This window comes from Cyprinodon tularosa, unplaced genomic scaffold, assembly GCF_016077235.1.
Source record: "Cyprinodon tularosa strain WSP-4 unplaced genomic scaffold, ASM1607723v1 ctg835, whole genome shotgun sequence".
Classification (NCBI taxonomy): domain Eukaryota; kingdom Metazoa; phylum Chordata; class Actinopteri; order Cyprinodontiformes; family Cyprinodontidae; genus Cyprinodon; species Cyprinodon tularosa.
In genome coordinates, this window is record NW_024039602.1 from 161,111 (window position 1) to 179,072 (window position 17,962).

The following is a 17,962-nucleotide window of genomic DNA, read 5'->3' on the forward strand; positions in this document are numbered from 1 at the left end:
TAGAAACATCTGGCAATACTTTTCTTCATTAATATATTATTTTAAAAATGATTGTTTATTTGTTTTTAGGACATGGAGCCAAATCAGGCCTGAAACTTCTGCAAAAAACACAAGATAAAAATAATTAATTAAAGTGGGTAAATTGAATAAAATGAAAGAAAAATCTGTTATTTTTGTGTGAAATGAAACAAACAAAAAGCATAATAAATACTGTCAAATAAAATTTATTCTAATTCAACTAAAATGAAATTAGACTGATTAATACATTTGATATTGCAAAATGAAAGATGACTTTAAATACAAATGAAAACAAAATTTTATTTAACAACAGAAAGAAAATGTTAATTTGAATTGAATACATTACATAAATCAATTAAAGTGAAATGATGACATCAGTTAAGATCAAATGTCATAAAGTTTAAGAAGATAGCAGATTGTTTACTGCTTAACTTTTAACCACAAATATTAAATAATTGAAAGGGAATTTCTAAATCATGTCAATCTGTACTTTATCATTTTAATTTATTTAAGTTTTGGATTTATTTTAGAATAAAATTATGATTCAAAATGACCTTTCTAAGATTTGAATCCTGCTTTCTGTTTCAGCAGCTGACAGATATTAATGCTGGAGCGACATATATTTAACATATCAGGTTATTCACACATTCATTTTTCTTATAATTAACGTTAAAGAAAATATTTACAGAAAACTAATTGTAATAAAATAATATTACTGACTTTTGGGTCGTTGTAGTCCTGAAAGCAGCCGCTAGAGGGAGCTGTTTATCACACACAAAACATTTTTATGGGCCTTTTGGGGAAGAGAGGGGAATTGTTTTTATTTTACATATTAAAATAAAATAAAAAGTTCTTAATGTGATTAAAAGTTTCGTGCAAAAGTTTTTAAAAGAGGTCATGTCTTCCTGTTTGGCCTCTGATCTTTAACTGTTCTGATAGTCTAGTTTTCATATCACTATTGTTAATTTATTTTCCACCCATTTTAAGAGCCTGGCTGCAGGCTGTGCTTGTTTGCTCATGAAAAAATGAAAGAAATTGGAAACATTTGCGCTAAAAAACTGAAAACAGGGAGATACAGCCTTATGTCCAAAAAAACCGGGGGGAAAAGAGATGATGAGGATCCTAAATATGATCATCTCCTGTTGGTCACATTTAGTTTACAGACATTTAAAGTCATAGTTTGGTCTTCTAAACATCAACAAACTCTTAAATTTAAAAGCTGAGTTTATAATTTCCTGATTACATGTTTGGTTTTCTTGCAGAAAATGGGTTTGATGATAAAACAGGATCGTTTGTATGTCTGGCCTTCAGATCCAATCAAGCAGGAGGGTTAATTAATGCATCCATGACGATCAAAGGGGCCGCTCGTTATGACGCGCTTTCTGTAGAAAAAGGCCTCAAAGAGAAATGGGCTGGAGGCTGCTATCCTGCAGATTTCAAATGATTTATCTCTGTTTTATTCTAATAAATTAATATCTTATAATTTTACCTAATTCTGAAGAAAATCTAAAAATGTGCAAAAATGTTTATTATTCATGTTATGATTTTTGTTTCAGTTTTTTATGAATTATCTTAATTTGTTTCCCAAATAAACGGAATTTTAAATGTTGGGATTTGCTGTAAATAAACTAAACTAAAGCGCCGTTTGGGTTTTAAATGTTTTAAAATTCTCTGCTGTAAAATAATTCCTATTATTTCTGCTCTCTGTGTGCAGAGCGGTTATTCTGCGCTTTCAGAGAAAAACCTTCACATTTATTTCCTTATAATAAAAAACCAAACAAACCTGACTTTCCTTTCCGGTGCCCGATCCAACCTTCAATTACAAACGTCACCAATAAAGCAGGAACGGGGAGAAGTTTTATTGCATGTTTGAATGATTTCAGCGAATAATTAAAAACGAAATAATTAGAGGAAGATGAATGAAGTGGGATCCTGTGAAGGTTTGGGAGACTTTAGGGGCCTCAGCTGCAGGGTCCTCCCCCTCCCCTCCACCTTGGCCTACCTCGGAGCGGCTGCTTGCGTCACGTGTTTTCTGGCCGTACAAATGATCCAGTAGGAGCGCGCAGAGGAGCACTCCCATATCACAGATGATCAGCAGCAGCAGCAGCTATCTGCAGAGGAGGAGCCGCGCTGCAGCGATCAGGGGATCCAAAGAAGAGGAAAAGTCAAAGATCTTCCAGCAGCTCCAGCCTTTCTGTGCGCCTGGAGGGAGCAGCTGCGCCCAGCCTGCGGCTCTGCGCTGAGGACCGGAGCTCTTTATCACCGGGCCGTCCTTATCTGGTGAGATAAAACCCCGAGAGGCCCGGAGCGGAGCGCATGAAGCGGAGCGACTTTATCAACTTTCACAGGAGAAAATCTCTGCGGGCTGAGATAAATCTGGGACGCTCTCTGGTTCCGTTTGGGTCGGGATGCGACCAGGCTGCGCGCGCCCTGATTGGCTGCTGTTAATCTCATTTAATCCGTCTCATGTCACTCAGGGTGATGCAGTGAAATATGAGCGAAGGGATGAATGATTTATTGACACTTTTTTATTCTCACGCCCTTCCTCTTTTCTTTTACTCTGTTGGGAACAAAAAATACTTTTAATTCCGTTTTTTAAAGGAGGGGATTTATATCTAATTGTTTCCCGTTTGCTTTGGAAATTACTTCTAAAGTATTTTGGTTGTTTGTTTGTTTTGTTTTTTTACATTTTATCAACAAGAAAACAATTTCTTTTCTTTTAATGGAAAATAAAACAAAAGTACAACATAAAATGGGTTTTGGACACCTGTAACTGTAAAATATTAGTCTACATTAAAATAAATTACATCCCAATTATTTATTTTAATTAATAAATTGTCCATTAATGTTACAAATGCTTAATATTTCCGTAGGAAAGAGCAGCAGCAGAGAAAGTTTGAGTTTTATTTTTTAAACATTCTTTCCTTTAGTGACCAGCTTTAATGAGGCGTTGCTTCCATGCAGTAAATTAAATATCTGAGTTTTAGTTAGAAAATTATTCACAGTCTGCAAAAAGTTTAAATCTAAGTAAGTCATTTTTTTCTTTAAATAAGATAGTATACATTCAAAATAAGAAAAAACTATTGCATTGTCTTATTTTAGGTGCATATTATCTAATTATCTTATTTTAGGGGGAAAAATACTCATTCCATTGGCAAACTATCTTATTTGTGAAAATAAATAAAATTAATTTGAGACATTTTGACTTATTTCTAGATCTTTTTTTCACTGTACGTTTCAAAAATAAGAAGTTTTACATTATTTTATGACATAATTTACAAATCAGATCTTATTTTCCGTTTCTCTTTAACAGAATGATCCTAATGGAAATTAACAAATTAAATGAGAGATATTTAATTTAGCTAGAAATGTGTTTGATCGTTTAATTGGTTGTGAAATGTACTGAATAAAGATGATGAAATATGAATTAAGATTGAGCTACATAAAAGGTGCATAGAATTGTTTTTATTTTTATTTTATCCTGATGGTTTCCTGCAGGTTTTTTAAATCAGATTTTTCCTTTGATGTTTCAGGAGGAGCAGCAGAAGTTTCTCCGGGTCAGACTGACCCAGATCCCCCTGAAGGCCCCCAGAATGTACCAAAGTCTGGCCCTGTCCTCCAACCAGCCCCCCTACCCCCATGACACCGGGAATTACATCCACCCCTCGGCCAGCTCTCCGGTTTACGTCCCCACCAGCAGGGTCCCGGCCATGCTGCCCTCCCTGCCCTACCTGCAGAGCTGCGAGTCCAGCCACCAGAGCCACGGCCTGCCCGGGCCCCACGGCTGGGCCCAGAGCGCCGCGGACGGCTCCTCCTTCGCTCCCAGCAGCCCTCACCCTCCGCACGGCTTCTCCTACCCTCACAGCCCGCCCGTCAGCGCCAACGCCGCGCGGGACGGAGGCTTCCAGGGTCAGTACGGGGGCGCGCTGGTGCGCTCCGTGGGGGGGTCTTACTCCAGCCCGTATGCGTACATGAGCCCGGAGATGGCCACGTCTTCCTGGACCCCAGGGCCCTTCGAGAGCGGGGTGATCAGTCTGCAGGGCCGGCAGGGGGCCCTGAGCGGGCGGAGGTCCAGTCTGGGTGAGTGGCTCAAGGAATCATTTTTATTTTATTTCAATTTATCCTAAAATCCAGTCAATTTTTTTCCAGTTGATATTTTCCGGATGTTTTTATTATTATTATTATTTGCTGGTAAAGGTGAGTTTGGTCACGTGTGAACTCTCCATTCACCTTCATCCTCAGCAGCTTCTGATGCGCCTTTATTTATTCCAGGAGGTGATTCAATCAGAGCGCCTCCACCAAACGATGCCTCATTAGATTCAGACAATCCACATTCTGCTGAAAACAATCAATTAAAGTGTTAATTTAATCCCAGAACCTCAGGGTGAGCTGGAATACACACACAGTTCTCACCTGGATCCGCCCACCGCAGGTAGGAGCGTCTGATTGGCACCTCAGGTTGATCAAAGAGCGACTTTTATTCCGGGGATGTTTAAAGGATTAATCTGACTTAATCTATTTAAAAATATCCTCAATATTTAGTTTAAACATCTTAGATTTCAAACTTCTTCCAGTTTTGGTTAAATTGATGCATGAATCTAGTTTCTCTAATTATCGCTGTTGTTCTTTTATGTTTAAACTCAGCACTACATGCTAAACAGAAGGTCGGATTTTAAAACATTTTAGGCATAAAAGAAATTATTCATCAATTAATTCACCTTAGTTTTAATTTTATTTTAAATAATTTTAAAATCATTTATAGACATATTTATCAAATGTGAAGCCAACTTCCAGCCATCTTTGGAAAAACCTGAATTAAAGCAGCTGAATAAAATAAAGGATTTAATCTTTAGAAAGGTTGAAGTTGGGATCAAAGATTCTCCAATAACTGAGGAAATGTTGAACTTTAGCAGCTCAGTGTTTGTGAGTTTATTAATGACTCACAGAATTCCCCTAAATTTCTGAACATCTAAAAGATGTTCTTTATGCATTTCCTTTATGCACCAGAGTTTAATAATAAAAGCGAATATTTCCCTTTAAATAGCCGTTGATATCTTTCTTTTTATTAGTTTTATAACACTTTCCTTGCAAAAATAAAAACAATGAACCAAAAACCTTCAGGGGCCGGAAGTCCTCCATCGGATCATTTCATGACATTTATCTCAAATATGGAAAAATAAAATGTGATTTTTGGAGGATTTATTATTTATCAAACGAATTTCTTGTCTCGGAATAATTTTAAAAGTTTTTTCTAATAATGAATGAAGAAAGCTGTTAGTTTTTCTTCTATGATAAATGATCAGCAGGACAAAGATGCGCATTTCACTGATGAAGCTGGTGGTTCTGATCTGATGATTTGACATCCGTTAATGTTTCAGGGATGACGTCATCCAATCTTCTCTTCTCTTTCTTTCTTCAGAGCTGATGGACGACATGCCCACGGAGGGCAGAGAATGCGTGAACTGCGGCTCCGTTTCCACGCCGCTGTGGCGCAGAGACGGAACCGGTCACTACCTGTGCAACGCCTGCGGCCTCTACCACAAGATGAACGGCATCAACCGGCCGCTCATCAAGCCCCAGAAACGGCTGGTAAGACGGAGCGGAGGCTGTTCTAAAGGCCAGGGGCCATCCAGGGCTCATTTAGGGGCCCATCCTTCCAGGGCCCATCCAGGGCTCATTTAGGGGCCCATCCTTCCAGGGGCCCATCCTTCCAGGGGCCATCCTTCCAGGGGCCATCCTTCCAGGGGCCATCCAGGGCTCATTTAGGGGCCCATCCTTCCAGGGCCCATCCTTCCAGGGGCCATCCTTCCAGGGGCCATCCAGGGCTCATTTAGGGGCCCATCCTTCCAGGGCCCATCCTTCCAGGGGCCATCCTTCCAGGGGCCATCCAGGGCTCATTTAGGGGCCCATCCTTCCAGGGCCCATCCAGGGCTCATTTAGGGGCCCATCCTTCCAGGGGCCATCCTTCCAGGGGCCATCCAGGGCTCATTTAGGGGCCCATCCTTCCAGGGCCCATCCAGGGCTCATTTAGGGGCCCATCCTTCCAGGGGCCATCCTTCCAGGGGCCATCCAGGGCTCATTTAGGGGCCCATCCTTCCAGGGCCCATCCAGGGCTCATTTAGGGGCCCATCCTTCCAGGGGCCATCCTTCCAGGGGCCATCCAGGGCTCATTTAGGGGCCCATCCTTCCAGGGCCCATCCAGGGCTCATTTAGGGGCCCATCCTTCCAGGGGCCATCCTTCCAGGGGCCATCCTTCCAGGGGCCATCCAGGGCTCATTTAGGGGCCCATCCTTCCAGGGCCCATCCTTCCAGGGGCCATCCTTCCAGGGGCCATCCAGGGCTCATTTAGGGGCCCATCCTTCCAGGGCCCATCCAGGGCTCATTTAGGGGCCCATCCTTCCAGGGCCCATCCAGGGCTCATTTAGGGGGCCCATCCTTCCAGGGGCCATCCTTCCAGGGGCCATCCAGGGCTCATTTAGGGGCCCATCCTTCCAGGGCCCATCCAGGGCTCATTTAGGGGCCCATCCTTCCAGGGGCCATCCTTCCAGGGGCCATCCTTCCAGGGGCCATCCAGGGCTCATTTAGGGGCCCATCCTTCCAGGGCCCATCCTTCCAGGGGCCATCCTTCCAGGGGCCATCCAGGGCTCATTTAGGGGCCCATCCTTCCAGGGCCCATCCTTCCAGGGGCCATCCTTCCAGGGGCCATCCAGGGCTCATTTAGGGGCCCATCCTTCCAGGGCCCATCCAGGGCTCATTTAGGGGCCCATCCTTCCAGGGGCCATCCTTCCAGGGGCCATCCAGGGCTCATTTAGGGGCCCATCCTTCCAGGGCCCATCCAGGGCTCATTTAGGGGCCCATCCTTCCAGGGGCCATCCTTCCAGGGGCCATCCAGGGCTCATTTAGGGGCCCATCCTTCCAGGGCCCATCCAGGGCTCATTTAGGGGCCCATCCTTCCAGGGGCCATCCTTCCAGGGGCCATCCAGGGCTCATTTAGGGGCCCATCCTTCCAGGGCCCATCCAGGGCTCATTTAGGGGCCCATCCTTCCAGGGGCCATCCTTCCAGGGCCCATCCTTCCAGGGGCCATCCAGGGCTCATATAGGGGCCCATCCTTCCAGGGCCCATCCAGGGCTCATTTAGGGGCCCATCCTTCCAGGGGCCATCCTTCCAGGGGCCATCCAGGGCTCATTTAGGGGCCCATCCTTCCAGGGCCCATCCAGGGCTCATTTAGGGGCCCATCCTTCCAGGGGCCATCCTTCCAGGGGCCATCCTTCCAGGGGGCATCCAGGGCTCATTTAGGGGCCCATCCTTCCAGGGCCCATCCAGGGCTCATTTAGGGGCCCATCCTTCCAGGGGCCATCCTTCCAGGGGCCATCCAGGGCTCATTTAGGGGCCCATCCTTCCAGGGCCCATCCAGGGCTCATTTAGGGGCCCATCCTTCCAGGGCCCATCCAGGGCTCATTTAGGGGCCCATCCTTCCAGGGCCCATCCAGGGCTCATTTAGGGGCCCATCCTTCCAGGGCCCATCCAGGGCTCATTTAGGGGCCCATCCTTCCAGGGCCCATCCAGGGTGGCCACCAGGGGCCATCTAGGAACCCATCCAGGGTGGCCCTCCAGGGGCCATTTAGGTGCCCATCCTTCCAGGGGCCATCCAGGGAGGCCTCCAGGGGCCATTTAAATCCATCAGCCTGCTGTGTGAAAATAAAAGGCAATCCTAATTTTAGTGGCTCTAAAGGTTCAGACCTTTAAAAATGAGCCTGAAGTCATTTATGGGGAATTTATTGAGAATTAAATTATTTTCCTTGAATTTTCTTGATGAAAGTCAGATCAAGGAAATGGTTTGGAAACAATGTCAGAACATTACAATCATTTATTTAATTTATTTTTCCAGCTTAATAATCTATTAGTGAATCAGTAATTAATATTTCTTTGGATTAATTAATTAACTGAGTTGATTCTTAGCCTTTTTATGTACTGAAACGAATAAATTAGTTAAATAATTGATTTCGTTCATGGATGTCAAACTCATTTTATATCTTCGGCATCATCAGCATGTCTGAAAGGGCCTGTTGCAGCTCTAGAATAAAGCATTTTCTTTATAAATTGCTCTGATGTCAGAACGTTTTCCCATTTATTTAGAGCTTTTAGCCATTCTTTTTTTTTTATTGAAAGGAACACGTCTTTATTCTCTTACATAAAATCCATTCTTTGGCTCCAGAGGGCCGGTGTTGTTCTGTAAGATGAGCAGTCAGGTCAGCATACCCAGAGTCAATACTCACTTTACAAATGAAAAACAAACTTTAAACTACCTTAACGGGCGTGTATCCCCTCAGCCACGTTCAAAAAACCAATTTAATAATTTACTATTTGGGGTTTTTTGAAGCGTATGGCTATCTGACAGTAAGTTGTTTTGTCTTTTGTACATGACTAAAGGGACACACGCCTGTTGAGGTACTTTAAAGTTTGTTCTTCTTACAAAACTAAAGGGATAAAAGCAAATCTGACGTCTTGCGCATGCGTACTGTTTTCAGTCTGGTTCTTCTGACACCTCAGTACAGTTTAAGCTGGATTTTGATAAACATGTTTAAGCTGCTAACAGCCAAACTTGGACTAGGCCGTTTAGGTTTGTTTGCTGCTGCTGGCCAAGGTTTCACTGCTGGCTTTTTTCCCAGGAACTCTCCGCTCTGCAGAGCATGCGGCTGTGAGCTGCTGCATTTCTATTTGTCCTGAAGTGACCTTGGCCTTGATAAGAGTCGCTTTTAGACACGCTTCTTTGCAGCCTCAGCGGTTTTCCTGCTGCCTGGAAATGAGTTGCCCTCTAAAACAATGCTAATGTTTTTGTGATGCATTGGAGGACGGCAGAGAAACGTGAAGCATGTCTTCCCAGCTAACAGCTCCTTGTCTCTGTCCACCACAGCAGACCCCGTCCCGCCGCGCCGGTCTGTGTTGCACCAACTGCCACACCAGCACCACCACGTTATGGAGACGCAACGCTGACGGGGAGCCCGTCTGCAACGCCTGCGGCCTTTACATGAAGCTGCACGGGGTAGGCTGCTTTAAACCGGCCCCCGCAGGGCATGGAGGTCACCTTATCTGTTCTCAGAGGGTTTCATAACAGACTGCAGCTTCTGTTGCTCTACTCCCTCCAGGTGCCCAGACCTCTGGCCATGAAGAAAGAAAGCATTCAGACGAGGAAGCGTAAACCCAAGATACCGAAGAATAAAACATCCACAGGTGGGCTACACACTGAAAAAATTTAATATAAATAAGTGCATTTTTTTCTTAAATTGAGGAGGTAAATGAGACTAATGGAACAAGATCATTTACATTTAAAATATGAAAAAAAAAAACAGTTGCATTGTATTATTCCAAGCACATATTATTTAATTATTTTATTCCAAGACTAAAAATATAAATTCCACTGAAAAATCATTTTATTTACCTGCGCAAACTAAGGGTACACTGGAAAAAATATAACGCTGCTCAAATAAAAGATGTCCAGATATCAAATCTAAAAGATTTGACTTTACAGAATCTGAATTTAATGTAAACAATAATTCTGCATTTAACCCAACTTTAAATCTTTGCCGTTCCAAATCATTTTCTGAACATTTCAGTTGATGAACCAAACTAATACATTAAAAATGAACCAACCTAATGTAATTACTTTCAGCTAAATTAACATGAATTAATGTTTTTCTTGACACCAGTTAATTCATTTAAATATAACAAAATTATAATTTTCATATTTCATTTGACTTTATTTCAAATGAAATAGATTAATTTAAATGTATTTATTAATTGTAAACATAGCCTTAAATGCTGTAAATCCAGGTGATGTAAATTGACTATAGCTAGCCTCGGCAATAGGTAGCAGTTAGCATCCGTCGCTAACATGCTCACCAGTGATGGCCGGGTATCCAGCATTTAAACCAAACAGCTAACTAGCAGCTATAACATTGATTATAGGCAACATCTTTGCTACTTTCGTTTATTTATGGGCGAAATCCACCCAGGATGTAGAGACGACGAAAATGGCGCTCTCTCTCTCTCTCTCACCGTCTGGGACTTGGACTTGATCACATGCTCTGACTGCAGCGTGCGAAACACAATTCACATGTGACTCAAACAAAAACAATGACCTGCAGGTCATGAAGAAATATATAAACATTGAGAGAAATCAAAAACTTTGTACGTTTATTTAATTCAGGTTAAATCAAACTTGATGTCTCTAAATCCTAAAAGAATGAATCACACAATCAAATCATTAATTTCATCCGGTTTAGTGACAGTCATTAGTTTGAATGAACAGCTACATGTTACACTTTTTTTAGTGTAGATACATTTTATTTAGGACATTTTTACTAAAGAATTACACACTGGAAAAAATAGAAATCTAGATCAATCTAGTCATTTTTTCTTAAAATAAGTGCATTTTATCTTGGATTGAGGAGGTAAAAGAGACCTTTTGATAATGGAACAAGACAATTTACACTTAAAATAAGAAAACACAATTGCATTGTCTTATTTCAAGTGCATATTATCTAATTATCTTATTTTAAAGTAAAAATACTATCTCATTTACCTACTCAAATGATCAATTATCAAATACACTTAATTTAAGATATTTTTACTTATTTCTAGATATTTTTTCTAGTGCAGATTATTGAAATAATCATCAATTTAGTAATAATTAATAGTTAACTGGATTATAAAAACCTGCCTTTAGGCCACAGAGCGACTTAGAGCAGGAATTATATCAAGATTGGAAAAATATATATATAAACATTTTGCATTTTTACATTAAACACTTTTTCATCTGTCAATCTGCTCTATAATCCAGAACTCCAGAAAGTTTTACTTTCACCTGGTTTCATTTCATAAAAATCGATTAATTGACAGATTTATTGATTTGCATGGTTGGTTGCAGCCCTAGTTGGAATAAATGCTCATCCTGTTTTATTTCTAGGATCCATCACCTCGGACGCCAGCTCCCCATCCTCCCTGAAAGTCTCTGAACACGCCTCGGCCATCAAGAGCGAACCCAGCATGGCGTCCTACGCAGGGCATGCAGTCACACCTGGCGCTCAGGTAGCCCCTCCTCCACACACACCTGGTCATACAAAGTGGAATTAGTGAAGAAAACTTCTCATGGTGGACTCTGAGTCCTTCACTCTCTCTGACGTTCAGCATCCTCTTTTAGTCATGGCGGTTATGACACAACGTATGACATCACTACCTTATCAGGATTCTGAAGGGATGCTGTTGTTTCCCTCTCTGTCGGGAGGAGAAGAGTCAACATCTTATCAGGGAAGATGACTCTAAACAGCATCCTTCTGTTCATTTAGCATAGCCATAGTTCCCTGGATCGGATAACCGAAGCGCAGGAAAGCATCATCCTCAGCGCTCTGCTGCAATATTTAGTCCTCCTGCACGACTTGGAGGCGATGGAGGAGTAGCAGCAGGGCCAGTGGATTCTTAAAGTCCACATCCTGCATGAAACATGAAATTAAAGCTGCAACATGAAAGTTGTTTGATTAAAACAGCAGGAGAACTTCAGTTCCGTACCTTCTGGAAGCAGAAGGTTCATATCCACTGTGACGTTCACTACTGAGAACAATTTGAGTTAATTTCCTCATTTTCTACAGTCAGACCTCTCTGCTGCAGCCAGTGGAGCTTCTACTAATCCATAGATGAGGGAGAGTTGGCCTAGTGGCCTAGAGCTGAATGCTCTGAGAAGGTTGCAAGTACCCGGTTCAATCAGGGGCGCATTTAGGAAATTTGGGGCCCTAGGCAAAGACAGGCAGGGGGCCCTCTGAATGGAGAAGACATCACATAGAACAGCCCCATTATAGAGAAAGAGAAATGTTAATAGAATAGACATAAAAGTAAATAACCCAGTCCTTCTTTTCACTGTAGACAAGCCATGATCTGCTTATCTGTTCTCCATTTTTCATTTGGATGAAATAATAGCTGCATGAATCATGACAGCAGACAAGATAGAGGAGAGCAGGAGGCGGGGTTACCAATCTACTCGCTCTGGAGAGCAGAGTTCGCTGCTTTTAGATGTTGTCTCCAAAGTCTCCAGTAGCAGAAAAAAGTCTCTAGATTTGGCGCTAGGAGCTTTTTAGAAATCAAAGTGCTAGAGGGGTCTGAAAAGTGGCTAAATATAGCGACTAAAGCGCTAAGTTGGCAACACTGCTCTTTGCATGGTTTGTTTTCAAATGGTTTGCTGCTGTCTGTTTGGACCTTTTCTATTGCCTAATGGTAAAACCTCCACTGGATTTGATCCTCACAGCCTCCAATCTGGGTCCCTGAGCAAGACCCTTAACCCCACACTGCTCCCTGAGTGCCGCACAATGGCAGCCCGCTGCTCCCAAAGGGGAGGGGTTATAATGCAGAGAGGGAATTTTGTTGCTCTATAATTGTGACTGTGGAATGAAGGCTAGAAAAAGAATTTGTTTTTTGATGTTTTACGTTTTTATCTGAAAATATGTTTCTGAATTTTCAGAAAAAACAACATGAACACATTTTTCTTGTTTGACTAAAAACAGCCGTTGCAGCTGAGCTAGCTTTTCCAGAACAGTGTTTGAAGATCAAGCAACAGGACGAGGCGTATCAGAGAGAACATGGAGGATTTTACAAAACAGGAAGGAACTTGAAGATTGGTTTTAAACTTCGATCTAAAAGTCTAATTAAAGCGGCTTCAGGTTTTCTGTGCATGAACCTGCCTGGTTGGTGAAAAACATTCCCTGCTGCTCCAGGAGCCCATATATGGATTATTATTGGAATTATTATGGAATATGTGGATTATTTTCATTTATCTTTTACTTGAATGAGATAAAAATTATTATTTTGTGTAACAAAATATGGCAGACCAAAACTAAAATCCCCAAACCTTCAAAACTGAGCTTTTTTTTTTTTTATCAGCAGAGGCACCAAGTAACAAAGTACAAATACTTCATTACTTCAGTATAGATATTGGCTATCTAGACTTTACAGGAGTATTTATTTTTTTAGAAAACTTTTTCCTTCTAATGCTTACATTTAAAAAATTAGACCTGTTAGTTTTGTTTCATTTAAGCTCATTTTCATGATGGCCTGTTGGCCTAGTTTCATCCAGACAATTAATTCCTTGTGGTTGGACACGGTGCTGCCCCAACTTGTTGCTCACCACAAACCAAGACAAATATGTTTTTCCAGATGATGCAAAGTTAAATTTGACGCCATTAGTTATAAAACTAAGAAAATAAAGTCTAAGGAAGTTATCATCCAGAATAGTAGAAAATTTTTCCTTTAATCAAGTAGAGCAGGAAAGCTTCTGGCTTTAACATTTTATCCTGCATTACTTTTACTTTTATACTTTAAATATTTTTTTAAAATGGTACTTTTACACTTTTACTGGAGTAAAAAGCTGAAGTTGATCCTCTAACTTCTAAAAAAGTGTTTTTAATCAGTAGGATTTCTACTGGAGGAATAAATATGAATAGTTTTAAAGCCTCTGTTCAGCTAAGATAATAAAGGATCCAAAGAATCCCGACTTCAGAAAAAATTCAGACTGATTTCTTCTTATCTGCACGATTAACAAGTTTTAGGGTTGATTTAATTCATAGTTAAATCATAGTTTTGTTTAACCCTTCTGCTTAAACTATAATCTCATCCTTTTTCTTATTCCTCCTTTGGGTCATGTGACCTAACAGGAGCGAATGATCCAATAGGAAGTATCAGGTTTTTACTATTTACTCAAGAAAAATTACTTTTCAGCATTGCATATTTATTGCTATAATTTATTTAATTAAGGGATTTTTTTTCTGTTATTGAGGAGCCACAGAGACTCGGACATGAAGCTACGAGAACCAATGCAGATAAAAAAAAGATATAAAAACATAAAATAAATCAATTTGTCAGGTTTTTTGTAACTTTTATCAGGAGCTTTTCCTTTCAATTCTATTCAGTTTATTTCTATAGCTCCAATTCACATCATGTCATCTCAGGTCACTTTCCAGTTCACCAGATCATCCAGTCAGATTGATTCAAAGTTTTCTATCTAAGGAAAACCAGCTGATTGCATCGACTCATTGACTCTTCAGCAATCCCTCACACTAAGCATGCTTGTAGCGACAGTGGAGAGGAAAAACTCCCTTTGAACAGGAAGAAACCTCCAGCAGAACCAGGCTCAGTGTGAGCGGCCATCTGCTGAGGCCCACTGGGGTTCAAGGAGACAGAAGCAGACATAGAAAAAGAAGCATAGATACAAAAGGCAACTGTCAACCAGCTCCACAGGCGGCCCCGTCCAGGAAACACACAGCCAGGCAGACGAGCTCCGAGCCAGCTCCCATGTCAGAGGATGAAGGGAGCACATCCAGTTAGTCACAGTCAGAGAAACAGGACTACACTGGAAAACAGGCTGATCTCCAACATCTAGAAACAAAGGTGTTGATGGCAGCAGCACAGCTGATATTTCTCTCCAGGATGGAGTCACAGCCAAACAGGAACAGACCAGATGAAGCTACTATGAGAAAAAGCAGAGAGAGCAGAACGTTAGAGATTGAACTAATAGATTCTGCAGAGATAGAATCAACTGAGGAGCTTTACAGTAAAATGTTTTTGATTTCTCTCTTTGCTTCCTGCAGACTGCTTCTCCGCTGGACAGCGCAGCATCTGGACATGTGGACATTAAATACGAAGATTATCCCTTCACCCCAACGTCCATGGCTGCACAGAATTCCTGGTGTGCTTTGTCTCAAGCGTGAGCATCCTGGGAGAACAGGACTACCTGACTGACTAGGTCTCACTTTACTGAAGGGACAGTCCTCTTTGCTCTGCAGCTACGTCCATGGAGCTGCAGCCCTGGGACGATTCGGTTATATGGATCACAATGGGCTGAAAGCAAAAAGAAAACAAGCAAAAGGTGACAGACAGGCTACCTACTGCCAAGTAATGATGGGATGTTATGGAACACACTGGCTGTAAATGACTCCATCAGTCTCACCAGGAATGGACTTAACGGGTCTTTCAAAGTGCCTTTTTTTTAGGAGCTGCAGCTCATAAAAAAGAGCTAAGAACTTGGACCGACGTTCGTCCACCAAGCTGCATCAGTGCATCAACTTCTACTACCTATATCATGTTTGGAGAAACATTACACTAAACAGAGCTCACCAGTAAAAATACATTCAGCTGGAATTGGAGAAGATAAGGACACAATAACCCGATTTAAAGCTTCCACATCATTTTATAGCGTTTATTTTTCTCTCTCGCTGTTTTACGTTCAGCCTATCAAAGACAATCCCAGCGTGTTGTTTCAGTGCAATCAAAAAAATTGGACAGAAAATAACTCTTTATGGCTGTTAAGCATGTCTCATTACCAACATGTAGATGATTAACATTTATAGGCACATTATTTATGTTGAGATAAGGGCAGTTAAAAGTCATTGTGGACACTAAAAGCAGCCGGTTGTAAACCGCCGCTCACTGGGCTCCTCGTAGAGAGGCTGCTCTTTTTCCCGAGCTACAGGCTGTTTTAGAAAAACACAGACTTAGAAACGACAAAATAAAACGTCCAAAAGTTCATCATTTTACTGATCTAACAGACAACAGCAATGAAAGTGCAATGAGTAATAAGAGTGTGAAATGTATTGTAATCATAATGTAATTATCTCGGTTTTTTATTATGCAAGAGAGTGTGTGGATTTTCTGTTTTATTTTTTCAAATTTGTTTAGTTTAATAAACATATATAATTTCATATAATTGATATAATCACCCGTTTGTGTGTAAATGTTTTTAGGAGTAAACATTCAAAAATCACAAAAGGATCTGCAATAAACTGATTAAACAAACCAGGAACCAATAAAACAACTGGAGAAGAAGCTTTAAAGTCCATAAATCTCATGTCTGAATAAAGAGAGTCTCTCCGAACCTAAAGCTGTTAAAGGAAAAGTCGCTCATATTCAGAATCCAAACTTCTGAAAGTTCTTTAAATCTGAAATGATTCCATCCTGTTCAATAAATGATCAGTGTTTTTAATTCAGAGTAATGTTCATGTGAATGTGCTTTACTGGAGGCATCCATGTTTGTCAAAGAACACTACTGCCACCTACTGGTTAGTGACGTCACGGTGCGGTATCGGCTGTTGATCAAGTCCCAGTGCTGTATCTGGTGTTTGTCACAACGCGCTATTATCCAAGTCATCTTGAAAACATTCTTCTTCCAAATGTTGGCTACATATTACGGGTTTTTTCTCTGGCCAGAAGTTCGATGGCAAATCCTCCCTCTTCAAGTTGGCGATCCAACGACCAACCCGTCCGTGGAGGATCAGGAATCAGAAAGGTGGAAGAACTCTTTTTTTCCACTTTTACCCGATGTATTCCAGCATCCAGCTGCCATGCACGTGGGCATTGTCAGTTTCACTATAGCTCTGGTGAATTTCAATGGTGAAGTCCTCTGGAAATCTTCAATAATTGTTGTTGATTGCAGATGTGTCTAGTAGTTCCCATTGATTTAGCTTGGAAAGCGGGGAGAATGGCGCTAGGCTTACCGCACCGTGACGTCACTGCTGGAAGATGGCAGGAGGGCTGTCATGGCGACGAAAATTATAATAAAAATGTTTTTACTGATTAACACTAAATTCATTAAATCCCCACAAACATATTAGTTTTAGGTATAAATAATGATCCATTGATTATTCCTTGATGAAGGGACTTTTCCGTTAAAAAAGTTAGATCATGCAAAATCTTTTTTTCTAAATTAAAAATTTAGAAATTGGCTGTGAGACGTTCCTGTCTTGGTTCAGCCTTCCTAAGGAAGAGCCTTATAACCAGAAGTGGCATGGTAGCGATGTTTCGGTGGCCTTAGTGCAACGTCATGACAAAGGCCAGGGTCTCTCCAACCAAAAATGTAAAATAAAAGAAGAATATTCTAGTGCTTTGGTGATTATTCAATTATAAGATTCCCTACATTTGGCTTCAGAATTATTTCACCCACCTGATTAAACCTTATGCTGGTGTTTGTGTACAGGAGTTTCTTCACATTGAGATATTTTGTAAAGAGTTCAGAACGTGGCTCCTCAGTGGTGCAGTCGGTAGCACTGCTGCCTTGCAGCAAGAAAGTTCTGGGTTCGATTCCCGCCCCGTGGTCTTTCTGGAGTTTGCATTCTCCCCGAGTTCTCTCCGGGTACTCTTCCCAGGTGGCTTCCCTCCACAGTCCATGAACATGAGAATTTCGAGACTGGAGTCCTGTGCAGGGTTGACCCCGCCTCTGACCCGTAGACAGCTAGAGATAGGCACCAGCACCCCTCACCACTCCGCTTGGTATACGCGGGATGGAAAATGGATAGCATTCAGAATGTAGGAACCAGAACTCAGGCGAGACAGACAGGGATTGCTTAAAAGTTGCTTATTGACAGCATAGAAATAGTAATAAACTGAGCTGTGGATCTGCATCTCCTTAGAGCAAGGTAGGATCCAGCCGATGGACTGCCAACGGGATGCGCCCAGAGTGAACCAATGCCCCAGTGAATAAGCAGGAATCTGAAACAGTTCGGAACAGGAAGGCTAAGAGATCAGGGGTTCTGATCAAAGCAGGGCAGGTCCTTCAACCTGACATACTTTGGACAGTTCCAGGAGTTTACAGAGAGCTCAGGCAGAACATTCAGATGGGAACAGGCAAGCTCAGTAGCTTGGAGGCAGAACAAGGAATGATAGTAGGAAAACCATTCATCTTCTTCCGCTTATCCGGGGTCGGGTCGTGGGGGTAGCAGCTTCAGTAGGGAGGCCCAGACATCCCCCTCCCCAGCCTCTTGGGCGTTCTGGCCTGCCTGCAACGACCATTGAGGATGAAGACTTTGTAGATATGATGAAACAAGCCGACAGAAGGTTCAATATGTGCAGTGGGATATATGTTAAAAAGAGAATCAGTGTGTGACGTTTTATTCTGTACTGTGTTATATA

The 17,962-nt window shown here is 41.9% G+C and overlaps 1 protein-coding gene across 1 annotated transcript; it reads left to right on the forward strand.

Annotated features, from left to right (window-relative positions):
• Positions 1–2,110: 2,110 nt before the first annotated feature.
• Positions 2,111–15,759, forward strand: gata5 (GATA binding protein 5). Its single transcript, XM_038272540.1, has 7 exons — positions 2,111–2,298; positions 3,552–4,098; positions 5,438–5,607; positions 8,934–9,062; positions 9,166–9,250; positions 10,986–11,107; positions 14,650–15,759. Exons 2-7 carry the CDS (start codon positions 3,612–3,614, stop codon positions 14,767–14,769), a joined length of 1,113 nt encoding a protein of 370 aa, XP_038128468.1. The 5' UTR covers positions 2,111–2,298; positions 3,552–3,611; the 3' UTR covers positions 14,770–15,759.
• The last annotated feature ends 2,203 nt before the right edge of the window (positions 15,760–17,962 follow it).

Bases quoted from the DNA above. Each gene is read 5' to 3' on its own strand.
- gata5 (XM_038272540.1), top strand. From the start codon at position 3,612: ATGTACCAAAGTCTGGCCCTGTCCTCCAACCAGCCCCCCTACCCCCAT. The intron at 4,099-5,437 runs GTGAGTGGCTCA...TTCTTTCTTCAG, and splicing joins CGGGCGGAGGTCCAGTCTGG to AGCTGATGGACGACATGCCC. The intron at 9,063-9,165 runs GTAGGCTGCTTT...TACTCCCTCCAG, and splicing joins TTTACATGAAGCTGCACGGG to GTGCCCAGACCTCTGGCCAT.